Source organism: Entelurus aequoreus, linkage group LG01 (assembly GCF_033978785.1).
Source record: "Entelurus aequoreus isolate RoL-2023_Sb linkage group LG01, RoL_Eaeq_v1.1, whole genome shotgun sequence".
NCBI classification, from domain to species: domain Eukaryota; kingdom Metazoa; phylum Chordata; class Actinopteri; order Syngnathiformes; family Syngnathidae; genus Entelurus; species Entelurus aequoreus.
Window position 1 is genome coordinate 88,033,291 of NC_084731.1, and position 25,760 is coordinate 88,059,050.

Here is a 25,760-nt window from a genome sequence, read left to right on the forward strand (position 1 = left end):
CTGTCGGTCACACGTGAATAATGACACTGGAGCTGTTGTTCAGCCTACCCGAATAGGCGGCACCCTCCGTCCATTATTGTGCGTATCCACCCTTCGTTCTGTTATCCATCTCATCTGCCATCAGTCACACCCTCTGTTGCAGTCTGTCACACATTTGGCGCGTGTCTTTTCACAGTAGAGCTCCTCTGCTTTTGTTGATCAATCAAGGAGGTTATCTTTTTATTAATGTGGCTTTGACTTTTTTGTGTTGGGTGTGTGTGTGTATGTGTGCACAGCACCCTGGCTGCGTTATATGATGCATCCACCTGGCGTTTTTTTGTCATGGGTAGGTAATGACCTAAGAGTGCTCACATTGCATTTGGTCGACAGAAAATACACCAAAAATTGTACTGCACTTTTTTAGAATTTTGCCTATCATTCCCAATCCATGTATAAGACAAGAACACATGTTTTTATTTTTTAATGCATTCTAATTTGTAATATACGACAAGTACGAGGTGGCTAACAATGCAACTAATGGGAGTACACTATTCCGCCCATAAAGACCTCTAAAAAAACATTAAAAAACCACCAACAATACTACATTTACATCTTGTGACCTAAATAATAAACAAGTTTTAGCGCTAACATAAACAGAGCTAACTAGTTTTTATGCTGCTATATTGACATACTAAGCTGGTGAGCTGCTGCATCACCTCTGAGTTAGCGAAAGTTATTTCTAGATTATAAATCATGCATCTCACCTGTATAGTAAGAGGATATGCCATCAACTGAGTAGTTTGTCAACTTTGACAACCAATTTAGACCCAGAGATGGCGAGAATCACGAAAAGACGTTTGTTTGCGGAAACTTTTTTTTAACCCTTTGTGAGGATTATGATTGATTCTTTATCTAAACGGAAATATATGAACATCTCATCAGTCGGCATCTTATTGAGAGCAGACATTGTACAGTAAGTGATTGTTTTATTATGTTTATAGTTTGTATATCCTGTTCAGCACTTAGCACTACAGGGTTTCAGCTTCTAAAATTTGTTGGTCATCCCCCATATATTCAGTTTCTGGGTCATCATTTGTCCCAAAGTAGTTTTTGTTGTCTCTCACGAAGTTTGCTGAGAGTAGTAGTGTTGTCGTTGTTAAAGGTAAAAGCCAACATTGTGATGCGTCTGTAATTTATGCACCACCGTATGCTTAAAATTATCAAAATACCTAAACATTAAATGTTATTATGAACTTGCCTGTAATTACATTACATACGTATATACTTACAGCGTGTATATAAAACTTTGATGGAGTTTTTTGGATGTTTTTAGAGCGCTTTATATGCGTAATAGTATGTGTTTTTGTCTTAGATATAAATTCCCCCAAAAAAGTGCAGTTCCCCTTTAATTGGTAACCTTTATCGAGATCACGCATTTGGCAGCATTTAAAAATTCTACCATGAAAAATATTATTTTGTGGTGTGACATTCAAGGAAAAAGAGCAACACTTTTCTTTTAATCATTCAGCATCAAGGCTGCAGTTGAGATAGACAAGTGTACCCACTTGGACTGCGGTGCAGACTTTCTGTTTCTTATACAAGCAGTCCTGGAGTGCAAAGCTGGACAGCCAGTTAAAGGGGAATCACACTTTTTGGGGAATTTTGCTTAACGTTCACAAACATTAGACAAAAGACATAACGACGGATGGAGTATTTTTTTTTAATGCATTCTAAATATTAGATAAGCAAGCGCCATTCGTGTCGTCCTCGCCAGTTCCAGGTGCTAAATGGTTGTCAAAGTGTCCCAAATTGTTGGATTATATCCTTAGCAATCTACTGTCCAGGTCAAATGCATGATTTATGATTTACAATGAACTTACAGGGAGCATGGAAGCGAGGAAACAGCAGACCACATGATGATGTAAACAGAGAGAGACACGGATCTTTAGTAACTATAAATAGTTTGTCTGCGTTAGCGCTCATAATAACAATATCACTAATACTTGGTTAATATTCAAATCACGAAATGTAAATTAAGTATTGTTGCCGCTTTTTGAATGGTTATTTATCGTATTTTATGGGCAGAATAGAGTACTTCCTATTGGCTCCACTGTAAGCAGACTTATTTACGTTTACATTTAATATTTAGATTGCATATAAAAAATCCATCCATCGTCATGTCTTTCATAATGATTGTGAACGATAGGCAAATTTCCAAAAAAGTGCAGTTTCCCCTTTAACATCTAAATGTCCTCCACTAACCACATAAGGTTGTTTTTTTTCACTGAGGTCATTGACTAAATGTAAACATGGTAGGTTATAGGCGACCAGGAGCTAGGAGCTACACAACAGCTAAGCACAAAATAGCACACATGCTACACATTAGTAATAAGTTTCCTAATTGAACAATATTGTCATCTTTAATACATTTTTCAATATAAACAAGTATCAAATAATTATAGGTACATATAACTTACATATATAAAGTCTACCAAGGCAGAAGCGCATTAGAAAGTATCCAGTAGCAAACTTATCTGCATCATTCAATTTATTGCATCATGACCTTAACTTAATAAATTATTGTGGCCAGTAGTTTCAATAATTACCACCCCACTTCAACTTAAATACAGCTTAATTCCATTCCAGAGGATTGATAATAAATAGGTTAGGTTTTTTTTATACATACCATTGTTCTAAGTAATTTCACTTGATCAAGCTTTCTACACTTCAAAATAATAAAAACATGTATGTTTTATGCTGATATCATATCAGTTCAATATCTGTATCTGCATCTGCCAATAATCAAGGCTCCAATATGGGTATTGTATTCGGAGTGAAAAAGTTGTATCTGGACACCCCTACCGCAAAGGGACACTAGAGAATGAGACCTATGATGTCCCTAATATAAACTGAGTGGTTGAAAAGTGGTACAAAAAGTATAAATAATGGGTACCTTAATACAACCCATGATGTCATGTTTAACTGACCCTTTTTCATGTCCCACCCAAATATTATTATCTTTGCCAAGCAGCAGAAATGGCTGATGCAAGACTTAATGCTGTAAGAAAGAAGTATGGAAAATGCAGTAGGAAACAACCACATTCTGTTTGGTGCCAAAGTAGGCCAGCTGACAGCCTCAGTTATTCCATGTCATGTGAAAAAAGGAACAGAGTCTGCAAGATTATTTCTGTTGTCTGTTTTCAAATCATGACTGACCTTTTTATTATGCTTTTAGTTAGGAATGTGCTTGGCTCTGTCCACCACATGACACAAAATGGCTAACTGAAGTGTGTGATGCCACAATGACTCTCTGGTAGAAACAATTGCTTTTAAATCAACAGACTTGTATTGAATGTAAACTAACTTTACTAACAAAGCGCAAACCACTGGAAGAAGAGGAAACCAGATTAGATGTTGCCATTCTAAAAAGTCCTTATGTGTCAGATTAGATTCTTTGGACAAGCCAACTGGTATTAGAATAATGGAAAGAGAAAAGTAAGGGACAAGGCTCACCATCCAAAGCATACTACATCAGATATAATTTATGGTAGAGGCACTTATGGTCCAGCATGTACAGTATAGCTGCAAATGGATATTGATGTGATTGCTGACAGAAGTAACAAGATGCTGCTCACACAGTCAAATGGTATAAAAATGCTCTTCACATTGCAGATGGATAATGACCCAAGACATACTGCAAAAGCAATTCAAGACATTTTAATGCTAAAAATGTGTATTCTGAATGATGGTACTTACTCTGTTGTATGGGCTAAGTGTTAGCTTTCAAATAGTGCTGTTTTAAAAAATAAAAAAAAAGTATTATTGACATGCTGGTCTTTGATTGCTTGTTTGTTTTTAACATATGCCCATTGACGTGATCTGTTTTGAAATGACTTCTGTTTGTCTAGAATTGGTTCGGTTTAACGTTTAGCTGACTTTTGTATGGTAACATACGCGTGAATGTATGTATGATAAAAGAGCCGTGTAGAAGTTATTGTAGAAATACAAATGCAACCTGTACTGGGGTCTGGCGGTTTTGAAAAGGTTAAATGACCACGTAAGTGTTGTTGTTGTGAAGCCAAGCCAATAAAACATGTATTTCATTTACTGACAACAAAGGTTAAGACAGAAACAAACAAGTGGCAAGTGAAGGTTGCTGTAATGAATCTTCAGTGAGGAAACTCAAGAAGTCCTAATTTCATTATCGACAAAGCATATGTATCCAATTTTTAATAAGATAAGGTTTAGGGTTCGGGACGTCCCTAAAGTTATCATGTGAGTCGTACATGACTGCATATAAATTCAGCCAGGGATAACTTAAAAACACACTAACCATAAACCTCAGAAGTAGGAATGTAATGGTATGAACATTTCATATCACGATTAATGTGACCAAAGTTATCACCGTTATCGTTATTATCGCAGTATTGTTGAATGTGCTCAAAAAATCCTTATACACACACTAAAATATTTTAACCAAGTTGTATTTAATAAATGTCTTGTCAAAAAACATTAGATATTGTTCTGTTTTTTTAAGAGCCATATTTGTATTGGAGTTTTTGAATAGGTTTATCGTCCCTATTAATTTTTAAAATGTTTTATTGCTAAAGGCAAATTCATTGTTCACTTGGCTTAGTTTCCGGTTTATATGGCATCACACGTGTTCACTTCCTGTTGTAGACATCTTTGTCTGTGTTCATAAAGTTATCTGTAAACCAGGGTTTCCCCTACATGTACTTGATTGTGGCGCATAGCCACAGCATAGCGGTAATACTAACCGTTGGGAGTTTTACAGCAGTTATACTTTATACGTTTATCGATAAATCTTTAATCCCAAAGTATAGCATGTGCGCAGGAGGTTGCGCGATAAAGACAATACACCATATCAATTATAGAAATTTGGCCGACGATACAGATTTTTATTTTATCACTATATCATGATAATGTGTTTTGATGACACTTTCTAGCTGTGTTTCGCAAATTTGAATACAAAAAGCTGCAACAATTGTGTGCTGCTAATCTGCTTTTAGTTACTAATCCTCAAATCAATGGTGGCACATAAACTGTTTCTTACAATTAACCATATCACTGGAGGATTACAAGGCCATGATTAGCTAAAAAATGCTACATCACACACTGTAGGAGGATTCAAGAAGCAATGCTAACCACTAAGCTACCGGTAATGTCTTAAACGAAAACATATGGGTGAATCGACAGTGTCAATATCAAGTTTAGTATCGGTATATGGTCATAACTTAGGTGGTTAGATTGAAGATTTGTTTGGTCATTTTTGTTATGGTGTACAAACTCAGGAAAAAAGTCATTGCACACGGAAGTTTCATGATCCGTGGTCCGGATCATGTTTTTGTTAGGTTCTGTTAGTTTTGAACTCCCTGAGTTCCTGTTTTTGTGCACCCTTGCTTGTTACTATGGGTGCTTATTGTTTCCACCTGTCTCTGATTGGTACTCGGGACGCTCACCTGTTTCCCGAGCACTAATCAGAGGTACTATTTAAGCCTGCCTTTGCCGGTCAGTCGGCCTGGCGTCATTGTTTGCTACATGCACCTGTTACGTGAGTTTTGCCTTGTCTCTAGTTTATGCTAAGTGTTAGCTTCTATGTTTCCTGCGCTAAGTTTTTGCCTTAGCTTCCCGTGTGTTAGGCACGCTTGCCTTTGTTGTTTGCCTGTATTTTGTAAGTTGGATGATTTATGAGGAATAAATCATATCCTACCTCACGTTTTCGTCCGGAGTCGTCCGTCTGCATTTCGGGAGAACGAACTCCGCAGTAAGCTGCGACCCAAACCGTGACAGGAAGAGCTTTAAGGGCAAAAACCAAAGGATTTGGATAATAGCCAATAGTAGTGTTTGCTTATGTTTAGTTATAGTCCCTTTTTGTGTGAAATCATACGACTTACGATTTTTAAGACGGTCGCTATATTGGATGGGTGAATGCAAGTAAACCGCACGTAACATATCGACATTTAGGAATAGCTGGCAAACAGAGGTTAGCTGCTATATTGTCGGTTGTTCCAATGACAGTGAGCGGTGTACGGTATTGTTCTTTTTGCTTTCAGCCATCATCAATAACCAATGCGAGAAAACGGAGCAACTGTTGACAAAAAGGCGACAACTGTGGCTGTCTCGTATCAGCGAGATTGTTCCCTTATTTCAGTGTGTTACGAGCATTTTTGTTCATGATAGGTATAGGTTACTTAAACATAAAGTTGAATATTGTGTTTTGAATACGGGGGTATGGGAACTTAAGGACATTTGCTGATGTAAACTAAACTGGCAATGGTGCATATAAGCTAGCTTCTGTTATTGTTATATCTTGATCAGAAAGTGGAGTGAAAATATGGCATGGTTTATTCTTGTTATGCCGGTAGTAGATATATTTTTTGGTTATTTCAAAGGCCTATTGAATGTATGATGTTGATACGGGTATCAGCAAACAATGCTTGATAATATAATACGGACTGGAATTTATTTTTAATATTTATAGTTTAGTAGTATAGTATAGTAAGTGGTATACTATATACAGTAGTATAGTACCATATAGTACTGGTAGCTTACTATATATACTATACTCTTATAGTGTGTGTATATATAGTAAGCTAACAGTACATGGGGCCACTAATGTAATTAATTTTCATTAATGCCAGGAAGATTGAGAAGAGATGATAGTTGACGATATCTGGGTAGGTGACTGATGCCCTTAGTTTGATTTTGTTGCTTTTTTTCCGTGGCGTAGGCATCTATATTGTCAATCATCCCACACTTATCATAATACCGCTTTCCCCCAAAAGCGTCTAATCCTCTCCGATAGCTTAACAAATATAACTGGTTAATGTCGAATCGTATTTGTTGTTGTCATGCGAAAACTACACCTATGCATTATGGTTGCTGCTGCGATGAGTGCCCGGATAACGTCACAGATTCCGAAACTGTCTATTGTGTGTAATATTAGGAAAATGGGAACCAATTTAAATATCTAATTAATACTGTTACACAGCCATTCTGTGTTTTTTCTGATTAAAGTTGTGATCAAAACTGGAATCACTTAATGATCTTGAAACTTTTAAGTATCAGTATGCTGTGGCCAATACTGCCTTTATAATTACTTACCATAGTATTGGATCCACACCCAAATTCGTAGTATTGCCCCAAACTAATGTAAAGTAGCCAAACAGCAGATTGAGTGCTTAGTACGCAGCCGAAAGTAACCAGCTAATAACAGTGAATTAACTCGTAGATTGATCAAAGTGTTGAGAAATTATTACTAATAATAACGCATGCGCCAGCTGCCAAATTAGGAGCCTTTGTAACCCATTTTAAAACGGTTCTATTACAGTTTATTTCTTGACTATTATATTATTGTAATATGTGTTAACTGTTGTTCTATGCTGCAATATATATATTGCTTAGGGTTGCAATGATTAATCGCTAAAATGTATCAATTGTATTAGATTAAGAAGCATTGATTTGTATTTTGTTGCTTCAGTGATTATTGAGTAAAATACACAGATTTTGTATTGCTCACGAGCGCAGTGCACCTATTGGTGATGCAGTTTGTGCTGCCAGTGATGTGGCGTTTGTGTGTGTAAGTGGGAAGCAGGTGAGACTAGTAGAGTGTGAACAGACATAGATGGCTCAGAAAAACGACAAAGTGGAAGAGCGAGAAGGGCTCAAAAGTGAATAAAACAAACATGGGGTGAAATGTTTACTCAGAGCTGACATTTCAGAATCACACTACATCAATGATTCGACATTACAACAAGGTAAAAGTCAATTCAGGTAGCTAACATTATATGTTTGACTTGCACAACAAAAGTTTTATTCAAATACATGGAGGCATTTGAGGACATGTCTGTGCCAACAATTTGTATGTTAATGATAACTAATTTTATATGTCCAAATATCAAACACCACTCTATATGCGTCACGTCCTGCTTGACAGTTTGTCTTGTATTGGTGGTTTCCTATGTTTAGTGTTTAGTTCCTGTCCATCCATCCATCCATCCATCCATTTTCTACCGCTTGTCCCGTTCGGGTCGCGGGGGTTGCTGGAGCCTATCTCAGCTGCATTCGGGCGGTAGGCGGGGTACACCCTGGACAAGTCGCCACCTCATCGCTGGGCCAACACAGATAGACAGACAACATTCACACTCACATTTAGTTCCTGTCCAGCACACTTAATTTGTAGTTTTCACTTCCTGTTCCTTGTTATGCTGCACCTTTATTCTGTCTGCTAGCACGCCTGCTCTTTGTTTGTAATCATGTCTGGTTCGGTTGAGCTGTGGCTGCTGACTGGTGTTGGAATATTGTTTTGTGATCGCTCACTCCGCTGCTCAGGCGTAAACTGTTGCTTACTGCTAGCATTCCGTTAAGTTTACCTTGTAGCCTAGTTTTGTCTCATCTTTGCCTAGCCTCCTATTTCTTAAATTAAATACCTTTTACATGCATGCTGGTGCCTGCTGTCCTCTGCATTTTGGTTTGGGATCACAACAACTATCGCTATCATGCCACCCAAAGTGTCACAATGTGTATGTGTTGAATTGTTAAAAACATTGCCACTCAATTTATCACACTTAGTCAGGGTCTTTTTTTAGTCTTGTTCTTTATGCGTTATCGATTACCTGGTTCATGTTCATCTGGCTACACAGTTTTTTTGTTTTTTTTTTACTTTTGAGCTTTTTTTTTCATTTAAGTAATACATAGTGACACCCCCGTAAAAGTGCAATTTCAATGTTATGTGCATTTATAAGAAGAAAGGTAATTAGAAAATCCTTGTTTATTTCTATTTTCCCTAAAAGTCGCATTGTGGATAGAACCTGTTTTATTTGATTGCTCGATTAATCGAACAAATTAGTCAATAGTTTACTTCATTAGTAAAATAATCGAAAGTTGCATCCCTAATATTACTATATAGACTCTAGGCCAGAGGTGTCAAAGTCGTTTTTACTGAGGGCCACATCGCAGTTATGTCTGGCCCCAGAGGGCCGCTTCTAAATACTATTATTACACAATTTTTTTTAATGCATTTTATTAGTAGATTTTTTTTTTAAACTAAAATGTAAGAAAAATATTGTAAGTTGCAATAATTTCACTTCAAAATTTAGTGTATATTACTGTAAATGGAAAAACAGTACTGCTGTTTTTATGGTAAAAAAAAAAAAAAAAAGGCAGCTCAGTTGCCCAAATTTTTATGTAAAATTTAAATTTTTATTTTTTTTTTACTGTAAATAAAAAACAAACTGCAATTTTACAGTACAATTTTGGCACCTGAGCTGCCTGTTTTGTTTTGTTTTGACCACAAATCAACAACTCTAGATTTTTCGGTGTATTACTGTAAATGCCAAAACGGCACCACAGTTTATTACAGTAAAAAGAAGTAATGTTTTTTTCATTTAGAAAAAAATGCTGTTAAAAAAAACAGTAAATTTCACAATTTTACCATATCTATTGCTACTTTTTAAATTGCACAATTTGATGGATAACTTGCTCTGAAATCATTATTAGCATTTATTTCTATTAAAAAAATGGTTTGAATGTTTGATAATAATTAGTAAATAGACAATATTTAGGTTAACATTATTTGTGATTAAATGGAGTACATATATAATTTTCTCCCAAAAAAGAAAGAAAGAAGACATTTAGTAAGAAAAGTTACAGTACTACACTATTTCCAGGCTTTTGAGCGCCAAATAAAATAAAGTGGCGGGCCACCTCTGGCCCGCGGGCCTTGAGTTTGACACCTGTGCTCTAGGCCATATTGCCCATCCATACTCTGTAAAATATGAGTACAACATTTCAAACAGAAGTCTAAAAGTTGCAAATGTACGAAATAAACCCTTTAAACTAAGTGCAACTAATGCTGGCATACTTTAAATCTAGTTTCTTAAATCTGTATTTCCTACACACACATCGCTCTGGTTTTTAAGTCTCCCAACACTGAGTGTCTAAAGATAGAAATACTCTCCTCCACCAGCTCTTTTTCATCCTGTGCTTGTGCCTGCACTTTTTTTTAAAGAGCATCGTGTACTATTTTGTCATCTCTGCTTATTCAAAACATCTATACTTGAGCAGCAAAGGGACACATAAAAAGAGCAGACTTGCGATCTTTGACCTTTACCCTTTTGACCTGTGAGCCACCCGTCGAGTCCCTGGAGACAGATGAGTGCCATCCATGCTCAAATGAGAGCACTACCCGGTAGTAGGAGGAGATAAAAGGCCAAGGATGTCTGGTTTAAGATGATGCCTCAGGACACACACAGTTTCCACCCGTCCCTTTACCTCCCTCGGGTCACACTCCATAAGCTTAAAAGCATGGACTCAGGTGGTAATTCACTTAAAACTCCACTAGTGTCCACCATTGAGGTTGTGGTGCCATTAGAATGACAGCAGCCAATGTTTTTGTGTATGTCTTTCTTTCTTTTCCTTTTTTTTTTTATTGTTATTTTGACTCATTACAGTTGGGAAAAATTAGCATCATCTTTCATGTTGGGTATAGTTTGTCTTGAAGGACTGCAGGCTGATTGCTGTTTAAACACAGCTGTCAAAAGTGTGTGTTTGCACACACAGAGGCACCACAGAGAATATTAGAACAGTTGGACGCAAGCCATCCAGGTCCTCCCACACCCATGGCCTGTGTGGGAGTGGTCTGATTTTACAAGCACATACACACACGTGCTTGTTTAGGGTTTGCATACTTGATAAGTGTTTGATGAGCATTCAGAAACAGGAAGTTATTCACTAATTCCATGGGATTTGGCTGGTAGCTGAGGCGGTGTAGTTTCCACGTTAGCATCATTTGTATCTGCAGCATCACCGGGTACAATATGACCCACATTATAACACTTATACGAACACCAGAAGACCGCCTTACTCACTCAGCCAGGTGAGTAAGTCCTTTCAAGTCGACCAAAGCACAATAAGAGCGACTGGTCAAGTTGGAAGAATTTTGCTGACTTTGTTGCGATACCTGTGACTAATGGTTGACGCAGCTTCCCGGTTGTGAGTCAGTAGTAGTAAAAACCGTATTGTGCTGTGCAATATGGCAGCATTGGTGGTTCATTCACTGAATAGCATCATGCTGTCCAAACAGACGTGATAAGAAGGGGTGAGCGGCGTCAGCGCCCGATAACACTCAGTGCTGTATTGCACCCTCTCTTGCACTTTTTCTTCCTTGACCTTGTTTTTACTGGCACTACCACACATAATGTTGATAGTCACAAGAACAGAATAACTGAATGTCTGCTGCAGAGTCAGGGTGTGTGCAATAAATGAACATTAGCAATTTAGAGGTGTTGTTTGCACGTTAGCTGGCGTGTTCTCTGAGCTTTTTTGTGTATTTATGACATGTCAGTGAGTCAAAATTAACATGTTGTGGCTTAAAATGCCATAATTGTATGTTCTCTAAATAGGGGCGTAGCACCAAATTCTTGGCCCCCATACACAAAACAGCTTAAAGGCCCCCCTATTCCAACCTAAACCCTATGTCGCCTACCCATACACACCCACTTGGGATGTTTACATTTACTTAATAACTAATTGTTGCATGCATTTGGTTGAAACCATCTTTTTAAAACGTAACCTTATTTAGTTTTTTACTTTTTAAAGATCAGATTAAATTGTCTAGAACATATCTAATAATGGACTCTCACACTATTAACTAGATCCACTCCATTGCACCGCTCGCCCGGGGGGCTGGGGTCCCCACATCTGCGGTTCCCTCCAAAGTTTCTCATTGTTATCCCATTGGGTTGAGTTTTTTCTTGCCCTGATGTGGGATCTGAGCTGAGGATGTCGTTGTGGCTTGTGCAGCCCTTTGAGACACTTATGATTAAGGGCTATATAAGTAAACTTTAAATAATGATTGATTGATAAATAATTTTGTTTTTTTAGGGAAAAAAAAGTTGTTTTTTAATTAAAAAACCCTACAAATTATTCACTTGAATATGATTGTAAATATGTCTTCTTTTGCTTCAGAGTATAAAGTAGAGATTAGCTGATGTGGATAGGATTATCATCAGTGGACAACAAAACTCACCATGATACAGTGTTTCCCATAAACTGCCAAGATACATGGGAGGGCGAGGCTATGGGCGTGGTCACCATGACATCATCGAGTAATTTGCATAATTTACTACAATGATATGATTTTCCCTAAAAAGGTCAAAAAATGTATACTTACTAATTAATAATAACAGTTTTGTTTTAAACGTCAATCCGACGATCCATCCATCCATTTTACAATATAATTACAACACTTTATGTACATATTTATATACAGATTTGAACAATAAGTTATTCACTGAAATATATTTATTAATTGTGGTTCTTACAAAAAATATATCTTATAAAAATATAAAAGCTAAAATGTCTCTTAAAGCTCTGCCCCTTTAATTAGTGCATACTAAATAATTTAACTTTAGCCTACTACTACAACCATATTATTTACAGGCAACATAAAGTGAAACAGAGGCACAGGTGTCCTGCCACAGTCAGTAACAAATAAACAGAAAACAGTAGTGGTGTTAGATAGACACAAAGCTTCATCAAACATCTGATCCACTGAACAAAGAGCTCCAAAAATCTTGATCCTACACTTCTCTTTTGTAAAGTAAATCTGAACAGCCGATATGGGCATCTACATCAACTATATGATTTGCCTGAGAAGATGGACAGGACAAAAAAATAAAAATTAAATTAAATTTTAAAAATTTTAAAAAATTGTGGCGGCCTTAATTCTTTCGTGGCGGGCCACCACAAATAAATGAATGTGTGGGAAACACTATGATATATCATTAATATTATTATTAGTGCATCTCTTAGAGTCAAGTTATTAAAAACTAGTCATGCCTCCATTTGTAACTTTAATCAAGGATCTTTGAGTGCGCCATACTTATGGGCAATGAAATGCGAAAGTACAACTTGTACATAACTTTCTCCTACGCTGGTACAAATGCATGTATTATATTTGTACATTAATTCTATCACCTCACCTTGTTGGGAATGCTTAAAGGTGAGCTATCATGTTTTGACGTCTGTGTTGGCTGAAGTATTCTAAGCTAGTTTGCCGCCGTCCAGATGGAACGAACCATTTTGCATTTTTGACAGAGTTATAAGTGGTCTTAGACATTCATTTGATTCGGGCAGTGGTGGGCCGTCAGGGGAAGTAAGGCCTTCTCTGCTGGCCTAACATAACCATAAATAATGATCATAATTAAAGATAAAAAATGTTTATTTACTTTCCCTAAATATCTAAAAGTATTCATATTCTCTTTATGTCATATTATGCTCGGTCCAGTGCTGTTGTTTTTAGTTTTAGTGTGTATCCAATCAGAATTGAGCTAGCTTATGTTGCCATGCAATACGAAATCTGCCAGAGGCCTTCAGAATCAACAACGTGGGTACAGTGCACGGGGACATACAGTGATAGACAGTTGCGAGTTGTCAGTAAGGACTTCTAGATGGCCTCACGTTGAATGTGACATTTACGCGTCCTGTGATTGTATACTCATCGGGACCGTGAGCGGATGAATTTGAGAACACATTGAGTTGATCAACAGTTGCGATAGCCAATCAGATCACAAGTTGTTGACCGTAGCTGTTCTGTTACAACTAAAAGTTGTAAACTCGTGTTGTTAAAGTGTGTCATGCTTGTCATTTAATTAACATTGTCATCAAACTTTATTGACCGGAAGTTGCATTAGCCAAGCAGAGAAATTGACGGTATGTGTTTTAGTTGCTGATGCGTTTTAATTGATTTTTAAATGCGCCACAAAATAACCTGTTTTGTATACTGTTGATGTGATTCAATGCAGAGTAGGGTGTAAATGTGTTTCTGTATAGTATTTATCCAGCAATGGTCATGTGGGGACATCAATTATGGTATTTTGAGAGGTAATCATTGAAGTCGGAGATCACTGAAGGCCTAGGTGGGAAACGCACGGCCCGCCACTGGATTCAGGTAACCTTATTATTGAACCTTTACGGCTATATTAATTTTATATTAACTTTTATGAAGTCTTTTTTTATAACTTACAGAAAAACATCTTAAACTACAAACTACCCTGTGCTTGGGACCCCGGTACAACATCCCCACCTCGACACAGCTGTCTGTAAAATCAAGCTGTTTTAAAACATCTAGATATGGGTGAATGGTCAAACAGCTGCAGTTTCACTAGGCCACTAGAGGGAGCTCCGCCATCACCTTGTGACAGAACACAGTGGTTCGCATCATTTTCCTTTTTCTGCTACAGTTGGCCGGTATTGTTTTTATGGCACTGTGTCCAAGATTACCGTGCGTCATGGGACAATCCATATTGTGGTCTTGTCCAAATACACTTATGCAAAGAACACGCAAAAACAGAAATGACAGTGTTCCATGCCATTTATTTATTTTAAAATGATTTTTTTGTCTTTGAAGCAGATAAATGTGAGCACACTAACTGATCCGTCCTTCCATGTACTAAGCTTGTCCTAGAGAACCCAAGGTTTTTTCGGCGAGGGAGCTGCCCACACAAACGGATGTTTTACCAAAACAACACTCCAACAAATAAAGAAATGCTCTTACCTATGACCTTTCACCTAAAAGGCATCCACACACAAATTGGTTAAAGTGTCACTGATCTGATCTGAGACATGCAGCCGGCGCGGGCAAGTGGACATGCGCGGTTGTCATGGTAACAGGCAGTGAGGTTTAACTGAGCCTTGGGTATATTTCAGTGTGTGTGTTTTTGTTCATTGTCATTTAGATTTCAAGTCTGCTTTTTTTCTTTCGGCACGTGTGTCCGGCAGATGGATCAAGTGTCAGACGACGAGTTGGACCATGGAGCCGAGGAGGACAGCGATAAGGAGGACCAAGACCTGGACAAGATGTTCGGAGCCTGGCTGGGGGAGTTGGACAAGCTCACACAGGTCAACACACACACACACTCTTGCCTACACGATTGAGGCAAACGATGGCCTGTAACCATGGCAACTTGAACACCGCTAATCCTGTCGCCCCATTCTGTATCCTAGCAACTCCTCCTACCACCCTTTGTGTTGTGTATTAGTGTGATTCTGTGTGTGATAATGAAGCAGACAGACACCATTGATTGTGTCATCGGTGTTGATGTTTTATTCCCCTGAAATGACATATTTGTTATTTCTCTGTAGAGTCTGGATGACAGCAGACCCCAGAAGGCACTGCAGAAGCCTCCTCTCAGGCAGGAGACAAACATGGCAAACTTCTCCTACCGCTTCTCAATGTATAATATCAACGGTAAGGCCTAAATCATCTCATTTTCTCAATAGCTACCCCGGCCCCCAATAATTTTGCTTACCTTCACCCCACGCAGAGGCACTGAACCAGGGCGACACAGTCGACTTGGACGCTCTCATGGCTGACTTGTGTACCATTGAACAGGAGCTTACCACCATTTCTAAACCAAACTCACGCAGCCAGAGCAAGCGGGCCCCTGGGGGACGCAGTGCCAGCACCAAGCACGCGGGCACCAGTGGAGGAGGAAGCAGTGGAGGTAGTTCTGTGTACACTAGTTTTGCACTCTGGTAAAAAAGATGTACAAAATCATCCACACAGTAAATAAAAAAACATATAAATAAATTCACAAACTGATTAGACTGATTAAACAAAATCACTTTTTGCTGGGTTGAATATGTTCATTATTTAATATTGTGCAATTATTTACCTGCTAGTATGTCATGAAAAAGCACTGTTGCATGCACTAACACCATTATAAGCCTCTGTGCAGGGCTTCCTACGCATGTTTTGGATTTACTATCTTATATTACAATTAAGATTGATATATGATATAAATGATATAAATTTGGCGCTTATCGTGATAATGCATTTTCATGACAGACAAGCGAACAAAAGCGTCTTCATTGCAATTTAAAGTCCTTGCTAGCGAGCTAGCGGCTAACGTCCCTCCACAGTACAAAGCTACTTCTTAGTCTGCAACCCTCGCCTCCATCCATCCATCCATTTTCTACCGCTTGTCCCTTTCAGGGTCGCGGGGGGTTCTGGAGCCTATCTCAGCCTCCAATGGTGGGAAATAAACATTTGTTACAAGTATCAATATCATTGGGGAATTAGAAATAGCTAAACTTGATACACTATACACAGTAAGAGGATATGCTAACCGCTAACCACACGCTAGAGCTCGTCAAGGTAAACAAAAGTGGGCGGATCGATACAATTAACTACAGTAACGATTCCCAGTATAGTATAAGTATATGGTGGATGCTACAGTGGTACGATCTATATATTTTATTTTAAAAAAAGTATTTTGTCGTTTTTGTTATTAAAAATTATACACTCTGCAAATAAGTCCCTGGACACAGGAGGAGGGCTTCAAGGACAAAAATCAAAGGATTTAAATCAGAGTAAAAATAATTTAAATAGTTAATTGATACTGTTGCACTACCATCCTGTGTTTTGTCTGATGATATTGTAATCAAAAATGGGAAATAAACATTTGTTACAAGTATCAATATCATTGGGGAATTAGAAATAGCTAAACTTGATACACTATACACAGTAAGAGGATATGCTAACCGCTAACCACACGCTAGAGCTCGTCAAGGTAAACAAAAGTGGGCGGATCGATACAATTAACTACAGTAACGATTCCCAGTATAGTATAAGTATATGGTGGATGCTACAGTGGCACGATCTATATATTTTATTTTCAAAAAAGTATTTTGTTGTTTTTGTTATTAAAAATTATACACTCTGCAAATAAGTCCCTGGACACAGGAGGAGGGCTTCAAGGACAAAAATCAAAGGATTTAAATCAGAGTAAAAATAATTTAAATAGTTAATTGATACTGTTACACTACCATCCTGTGTTTTGTCTGATGATATTGTAATCAAAAATGTAATCATTCTTGAAAAGTTGAAGTGTCCGTATGAGCATTGGTCTAACCCAGTGTTTTTCAACCTTTTTTGAACCAAGGCACATTTTTTTCATTGAAAAAATCCCGAGGCACACCACAAGCAGAAATCATTAAAAAACGAAACTCAGTAGCCGATATTGACAGTAAAATGTTGTTCTCGCAATTGTTGGATATGAATTTAAACCATAATCAAGCATGCTATAGCTCTTGTCTCAAAGTAGGTGTACTGTCACGCCCTGTCACATCACGCCGTGACTTATTTTGAGTTTTATGGTGTTTTCCTGTGTGTAGTGTTTTAGTTCTTGTCTTGCGCTCCTATTTTGTTGTTTTAATCAATGGATTCATGGATTTCCTAAGTAAAGTTTGCACACATCTCTACACAAATGAATAAACATATTTGGAAACAGGGGATCATTTCTCAATACACACATTTTTGCATGTATCCATCCATCACTTGAGTCATAAGATTACTTGCCTTATTCCAATTTGCTTACAAAAACAGTATTTATTGTTAATTGTTGGGTCTTTGGTTGTTTCACATTGTAGCTGTATGTAGAAATGGTGCCGCTGAAGTGGCAGCTGGTTGCATCAGCTCTTTTAATATATTTTATGTCCTTTGTAATCTTTGATGTTTCCCTCTTGTTTTCATGTGTTTTTACCTTTTTTTGTGGACTTTTTGTATCTGCACTGCAACCTCACAATTTGCCCATTGTGGGATGAATGAAGTCTATCCTATCTTATTCTATAAGAATTTGTACTGAAGGACCAGTCTTTCATTTATCCTGTTAAACAAACCAAAAAAAGTCTGGTTGTGTAAATTGCACTACTTTTTCCTCAAACAGGTAGTGCAAGTAGCAGCACCAGAGCATCTCCTGCCAACACGGTGCGAGGCAGCAGTTCCACCACCCGCCCTGTTGCCTCCAACATTTCCCTGGACGACATCACCTCTCAGCTGGAGAAGGCCTCCCTCAGCATGGACGAAGCTGCCCGTCAGACCTCCTCCTCGTCCTCGTCCTCTTCGTCCTCCTTCTCCTCCGCCACGCTGCGGCGACCCTCGTCCGGCTCGTCTGGCGGTGGGCAGCATCGGCGGACGGGCTCGGTGGGCGCTGTGAGTGAACAGGAAGCCCCGTCCCAGCGCTCCAGCGTCAACTCGGCGTGTGTGTCCGCGTCCAGCATGGACTCCCTGGACATTGATAAAGTGACAGCTGGAGAAGGGGATGACAGGAGTAGCCCTACCGTGCAAAACCAGACGAGCACAGAGGTATGACGAGCATGGCTAACAATATCTGTTTGTTTTTGTGTGTGTGTGTGTGTTTCCAATAAGAATCACATTTATTGATGGCAATGAAGCGTCTAACGTCTAAATAATTAACCAACAATGAGGCTAATTTACCATAGTCAGGTTGTTATTGTGCACGTGAGACGCCGCATGTGGTAACAACACACCACGTTCATTGTGCCTATAAATGCATTGTGATCTTCTAAGTGTGACTGTGATTATAATATTAACAGTGTTTATTGCTCCTGAATGACTCCTTTTACTCACTGAGCATTGTAGCGCTCTCACAAGCCTGCACATTGCACACTTTCTGGAAGGACAGAAAGCAAGAAAGTGAAATAGTGACTTTTTGCATGCAACGTGCCTCCCAACCCCCTTGCATGTGTTCATATTATCTCTGTTTGCATCCTTTCTTTTATCTCCATCCACACACATGCACTTTTCCAGCATGTCACACTGCGGTGGGCCAACGGTAAAACGGCCAGGCGGCACCTTGACTTTACCTCGCAAGAGGGTGAAGTGGATCGGGCCACTGTAAGTGCATGTGTGTGAGTTTGTTGGTGTGCATGCACGTTTGCTTGATTGCCTGTGGATATATTGTCACTAAAGTGCCTCTAACTATGCTAAGATAGCAGCCACAATATTGGTTCCACCTGCACAATCTAATGAGAGCTCTATCAAAAATGTTGTCTTTTCAAAGATCAATCAATCAATCAATGTTTTTTTATATAGCCCTAAATCACAAGTGTCTCAAAGGGCTGCACAAGCCACAACGACATCCTCAGTTCAGATCCCAAGATTTTCCTCAAGATAATACCGTATTTTTCGGAGTATAAATTGCACCGGCCGAAAATGCATAATGAAGAAGGAAAAAAACATATAAAAGTCGCACTGGGGTATAAGTCGCATTTTTTGGGGAAATTTATTTGATAAAATCCAACACCAAGAATAGACATTTGAAAGGCAATTTAAAATAAATAAAGAATAGTGAACAACAGGCTGAACAAGTGTACGTTATATGACGCATAAATAACCAACTGAGAACGTGCCTGGTATGTTAACGTAACATATTATGGTAAGAGTCATTCAAAAAACTATAACATAGAACATGCTATACGTTTACCAAACAATCTGTCACTCCTAATCGCTAAATCCCATGAAATCTTATACGTCTAGTCTCTTACGTGAATGAGCTAAATAATATTATTTGATATTTTACGGTAATGTGTTAATAATTTCACACATAAGTTGCTCCTGAGTATAAGTCGCACCCCTGGCCAAACTATGAAAAAAACTGCGACTTGTAGTCCGAAAAATACGGTACTTAAGTTTTTACTGACACTGTCAGAGAGGATTTATTTGAATCAATTGTTGTGGCGGTTTAGAACTTCAAACACAAAAGTACAAGAATAGTGGAAACTTGTGTTGTCTTAGTTCTTGAACATGGTTTGTAATCCAAAAAGTTTGTATAGTGAAGCAGAGTTCCCCATAAGAAACAATGTAAACATGAATAATTGGTTCTAGCCTCAACAAAATTCTCTATTTTAGAAAAAAAAAAGCACACTTTGTAGACTCTGAGTGTACATTCTGTTTAAATATCAAACCAACATAGCAAGAGAGTAATGACTTTTTTTTTTTTTTTAATCAAAATAACAACAGCAGCAGCAAGCTTAACTGTCAACACACACACACACAAGTGCGCTCCAAAATGTTAGCAACCATGTTGCTACAATAAAAAACAAAAAAAGGAAAGTGGAGCCACGTAAATAAGACCACCTACAAAACGGCGCATCCTGAAGAGAGTCAGAATGCGGCTTGAAGATGGTCTGTAAAACAAAATCTATGTAAAATTTTGACCAAAAAACCACCATTGCATATTTTGTAGACCAAAAGGAAGTGTTTTAAATGTAGGGAAAAACATCATAATATGAACCCTGTAAATATTACCACAAGTGTCACAAATGGGAATAATTTGTAAGAGAATTTTTTTGATACAGCTTTTCTTTGCAATCTCATTAGATTTTGCTGTTCCTAATATTGTGGCCGGGGAGTATATATATGTGTATGTTTTGAAGTTTCACATTTTTAATAGGTATACATTGTTGCTGCTCATATGCCTAGATGCTGTAATATTTCAGACGTGTTATAATGTAAAGCTAATCAATGCTTATTTTCTCATAGCTTCAGCTAACAATTATAATCTGCACCCTTTTTATTTATTTTCACTTTCACATTTCATGGCAGAAGATCACAGCGAATATTAATCTTTCAGGATTCATCCGACACTGACTTCTCTCAATATTTTTCTATTCCGCTACGGAATTTCTCTTTTTTCTTTCTTGTTTCTCTCTCCTCACCCCAAGCACTCCTATTTGGATCAAGAAACTTCGCTCATTCTGAAAAGCATAGCTGGAAAGCCTTCTCACCTCCTGACCAAGGTGATTTTCCTCAAATACTTGCTTGTTTTTGACTGAGTGCACGCTCACCCGGTCCTTGCCGCTCTGCATGTCACAAATGTCTCTCGTGGTTTCCAACAGCGACGCTATGTCACAATCAACTTTCACTTGCTTACAGTATATACAGTAGAGCCCCGTAAATTTTTGATTTGACATTGGCTACCCGACATATGGTGGATTCTTTTTTTCTGCTTTAAATTGTAAATCGTGTTTGGGGGTAACCAAATAGAAATTGCTGTGATGACACTATTTGCAGGGTGCACAAAGTGCTGCAGCTATGAATCAAGAAGAGGCGCTGTCTCACAAGTGCATTCATTCACTATTTTTCAACAGGAAGATGCTTAAAAAGACGTGGTGTTGGATAACGACACATTTTGTAGTCTCATTTCGCCAAAAGTAAGTTTGTCTCAAATTGTGGTACAAAAATGTACCTAATTAGGAACAGAGCTCACCTACATAGTCTTCTCTCGAGTAAGGCTACTGAACTTAAGGGTTAGAGGACTTTTTAAGTTCCTCTTTATTTGTCTTCTAGGCCAGGGGTGTCCAAAATTCCATCCGCAACAATTTTTTTAACATCCTTTTCTATTAAATCTATTACAGGTAAAACAATTATTAAAAGTGGTATAAAAAGCATGTAATGGAACAAGAGAAGTAGAATTTGGACATATATTACCAACATATATTAAATACTTGTCCCGCTGATTTATGATTTCAAAAGCAAGTATGTTATCCATCAATTTGTACATGAAAAGAAAAATAGAATAATCAAATCCATAGTTAAAAATAGTGACAAAATGAAGCAAGTATACATTATAATTCATATATATTGACTGTCACAAGCGGCCATTTGAGAGCAGCCATAACTGCATTGTGGCCCTCAATGCAAACGAGTTTAAGAACCTTGGTCTATAGCAGGGGGTCCAAACTTTGTCCACCAAGGGCCGCATACGGAAAAGTCAAAAAATGTGAAGGCCATTTTGGAATTTTTTAATTTAAGCAAAATGCTAAAAAAAGATTTTATATATATTTAAAGACAAAACTTTGGTTTTGTGACTAAGTACATTATAATTAGACTTAGACTTAGACTTCCTTTTTATTGTCATTCAAATTTGAACTTTACAGTACAGATAAGAACGAAATTTCGTTGCATTAGCTCATGGTAGTGCAGGATAAAATATTAGTTAGAACATTTAAGCTTTTTCTCATTACATACTGATTTTTTTTACTCTTTTTTTTGTTTTGTTTTTTTGTTAAATTTTTACTTGTTTTGTTCCCATGTTAAAATAGAATACAAATAATGATGGATTGTGTAACTGCATAACCCAGTGTGCCAAAAATTATGCCTGTATAAAATAATGTTCAGTTACATATTTAACAGTGTTTATTATGGTGGTTGTATTTTTTCAAATTGTTTTATTTTTTTTAAACTAAACTTTGTTTATATTTTAATGTAATTTTATTTTCATTTTGAGAGCTTTTAATATTTTAGATCAAACTTTTTCCGCCAAGGGCCGCATACTGAAAAGTGCAGGGCCATCCATCCATTCATTTTCTACCGCTTGTCCCTTTCGGGTTCGCGGGGGAGGAGGCTGGAGCCTATCCCAGCTGCACTCTGGCGGAATGCGGGGTACACCCTGGACAAGTTGCCACCTCATCGCAAGGCTGACACAGATAGACAGGCAACCATTCACACTCACATTCACACCCATTTTTTATATTTTTTATTTTAAAAAAATGCTAAAAACAGATATTACATGTATTTAAAGACAAAACATTGTGTTATCATCATCGGCGGTAACTCAAACGAGTATGACGATCCTCCTGGTAGGGGTGTATCCCTTTATGGAGGATGCCTGTGCGTGACTTTGTTTAACATGGAGAGACTGGTGCACAGACAGTCACCACACGATCCTTGACAGAATCGGGTCAGGGTCCAGTGGCATTGAGTCCAAGACGACTGGGGACCCTTTTCTGCTGCAGCCTTCTTCCGCCATCGCAGCCGTTGTGGTAGTTCTTAAATCTACCGTCTTCCGCCTGCTCCGCCGTTGAGGTCTTCACCGTATCCCTGGCTAGGGGGCAGTCAGGTACTAGGCCTTTGCCAAGGGCCACCTGGGGTAACAGTAGTAAAGGGGTTAACCTCCTAGTGCCATTGTGTTGTATGTGACTTAGTATATTATTAAGAATTTTTAGCTTAACATTTTCAGCGTTTTCTCATTACATTCTGATTTTATGCTCTTTTTCTTACAATTTTACTGTTGTTTTTATGCTGCGGGCATCCAAAACTCGGTCTGAGGGCTGCAAATGGACACCCCTGGTCAATAAGTTTTGTGCACTAGTCACTTTATTTTGTCAACAATACAATTTAGAAGGATATCAAAGCTACAGTGTGACTACCAGACCAGCACAACCCTTGTGGCATTGTTTCACACACTAAAAGGCCACTAAAAGCCTGCCACCACACTACGTATCAGCCAAATAGTGCTGGAGGCGGTCAAGTGGAAAAGGTAGTCTGGCTCAAGGAGGTAAGAGGCTTGAGGGGTGGTTTAACACCCCCACCTTCAACCTCCCAGCTAGTAAGCAGGCACACTACCTTAAATATTCAACACTTCACCCAAATTCTCCACACTTGTCCTCCAGTGTTAGCGCTGAGGTTGTCGTGGTCACGGTCGCCCATCCCCCTGGCCCAAGGAGAGACAGTCGGGGAAATGGAGCTCACTGGGTTGGCAGAAGCGCCATTCTGCTACGTTGCGGGTGCTATGCTTTCCTCAATTGGGCACGCTCCCAAAAACCCCTTTTGAGATCAAGGGAGAGCGAGAGAGCAAGAGAGAGAAAGTCATGAAGGGGAAGACTGAATGTTGGAAGGGGGAGGGGCATCATCCTCTCTTAGGTATACGTTAGTAGTCAAGTTGTGTTCATTTCGGTTGCACATGTCACTTAGCACACTTTGCCGTCATTGAAGGTGCATGGCTCGGATTTGAGAACACTTTCTGAACCACTTTCTTACATTTAGACTTTTTTTAACATTTTCAATGGATTATTTTTCTCTATTATATTTAACTGGAGGACGCTGAGGCTTTCTGAACTGATTACACACTCCTCCGCAGCTTGTGGCCCTCCGGGGGATCTCCCTGTATTGTTTCCCTTCCGCTGTATGAGGGATCAAAGGGATCCGCTGCAGCTCCATAAGAATCTAGAGAGGAACCGTAGACGGCACATGGAGCGCCATATTTGAGGGAGCAGCGGATCGCTGTCGGAATCGACAAGACTGTTTATGATCAAATATTCACTTGCAAGGCATTTCGTTAGCACCTTTGGGAAATGGAGGTCATGGCGTCTTGTTGGAGAGGGCAGGTGAGCTAAGAAATGGTATTGTCGCCATCGCGGCTTGTTGCATTTGAGTGGAAGGCTGTTAACTATTTAATGAAGGCGAGCTTGGTACTGGATGATGATGACAAGGGTAGTGAGGATGAAGAAAGGCTACGAAGGCACAGATGGTCTAATGTCTGAATGCCGAGTCTATTAACCGCACATCTGTCTGAACCATCCAGGAGGAGCAAGCTGCTAAGCTGAAGGCAGAGAAGATCCGAGTGGCCCTGGAGAAAATTAAAGAAGCTCAGGTCAAAAAGGTAAGAGTGCAATTCTTTTTGTGTGCCACTTCCTGACTCAAGGCCCGTCATTAGAAGCTGCTCCGAGTCGTGTCGTCACGACTGTCTTGTCACATTCGCTGCGCGGCGCATCCCTTTGTGAACTTCATTCACAGCCCAGAAAATAGGTCAGTGCAGCATTTGATTGTGAGCGTGTGTCTGCGCGGGAGGAGATTGACAAGAGGGTTTGTGTTCACGCCACCGTACTCATGCACAAGATGGCATTTGTGTTTCCCCACTGTTCAGTTCAGTTTCAGTTTATTTCGAACATGCATACGATACAATGTAATGCATCACATATTTCCAGTTCTTTCATTACACCTCCGAAAAGGAGTAGGAAGAAGCAGAGTTTATTTAATCCGACCCCTTTTCATACCATAGCAATTTTATCCAAATTCCTTGTTCTCTGTAACAGAACGGTGAACAAATAAAGAATAAATAAATAATATACCATAGTAAGCAAACATATATTAAATACATAAATAATGTTTGTCTCAATAACAAAGAAAAAAAAAGGGTTCAAGGGGGTGGGGGGTTTGCTGGAGCCTATCTCAGCTGCACACGGGCGGAAGGCGGGGTACACCCTGGACAAGTCGCTACCTCATCGCTGGGCCAACACAGATAGACGGACAACATTCACACTGTTCATCATAATTCTTCTTCTGTGTACTTTGTGAACACTTGTAGTTTGAACAGTCTCTTAAACTGAATCATATTGATGCTTTGTTTGATTTCTTTGGTTAATCCGTTCCATAATTTAATTCCACATACTGATATACTAAAGGTTTTAAGTGCTGTATGAGCCTACAAATGTTTTAAATTAGATTTTCCTTTAAGGTTATATTTCTCCTCTGTTTATTCAGTAATTGTACTTGCTTCTGTGTACATCAGAAAAACCTCAGAAAAAGCTCAAATTTGACATATCACACAATTTCTTTGACAACAAAGCTTAAAGGAGAACTGTACTTTTTTGGAATGTTGGCTCTCATTCACAATCCTTATGTAAGATATGAACACATATGTTTTCCTCTCAGCTAACAATGGAGGTAAGGGGATTCTAAAAACATCCAAAAGCCTCTCAATATTTTATATACACACTGAGTATATACCAATATGTAATGTAGTAGCAGGCACATTCATAATAAAATGTAATATTTACATATTTTGGTCATTTTAAGCATACGGGGGCGTATTAATTTCACAGACGCATCACAATGTTTGCTTTTTCAACACTACTACTCATGGCAGACTTTGTGAGAGACAACAAAAGCTACTTTGGGACAAATGATGATCCAGAACATTATATTTTTGAGCATGAATATAAGGAAGATGAGTTACAAGTTTTAGAAGTTGTGTGAACACTAAGCATCATGCAGCAGTATTGCGAAGTGCTAAACAAATACAAACTACGAACATAATAAAACAATCACTTACTGTACAATGCCTGCTCTCACTGGGATGCCCACTGATGGGACGTTCATATCTTCCCGTTTA

The 25,760-nt window shown here is 38.6% G+C and overlaps 1 protein-coding gene across 4 annotated transcripts in view; it reads left to right on the forward strand.

Moving 5' to 3' along the window:
- The window catches only part of raph1b (Ras association (RalGDS/AF-6) and pleckstrin homology domains 1b), a 64,089-nt gene that overhangs the window by 26,098 nt on the left and 12,231 nt on the right, over nucleotides 1-25,760 (forward strand). For 2 of the 4 annotated variants that reach the window (XM_062060281.1, XM_062060290.1), the window contains exons 3-9: nucleotides 14,782-14,901; nucleotides 15,145-15,250; nucleotides 15,327-15,506; nucleotides 17,730-18,148; nucleotides 18,614-18,700; nucleotides 20,530-20,604; nucleotides 24,171-24,248. In XM_062060281.1, the coding sequence (XP_061916265.1) occupies nucleotides 14,782-14,901; nucleotides 15,145-15,250; nucleotides 15,327-15,506; nucleotides 17,730-18,148; nucleotides 18,614-18,700; nucleotides 20,530-20,604; nucleotides 24,171-24,248 (1,065 nt within the window). The remainder of the gene's footprint in view (nucleotides 1-14,781; nucleotides 14,902-15,144; nucleotides 15,251-15,326; nucleotides 15,507-17,729; nucleotides 18,149-18,613; nucleotides 18,701-20,529; nucleotides 20,605-24,170; nucleotides 24,249-25,760) is intronic. The other 2 variants (XM_062060299.1, XM_062060309.1) reach the window with 2 other exon arrangements.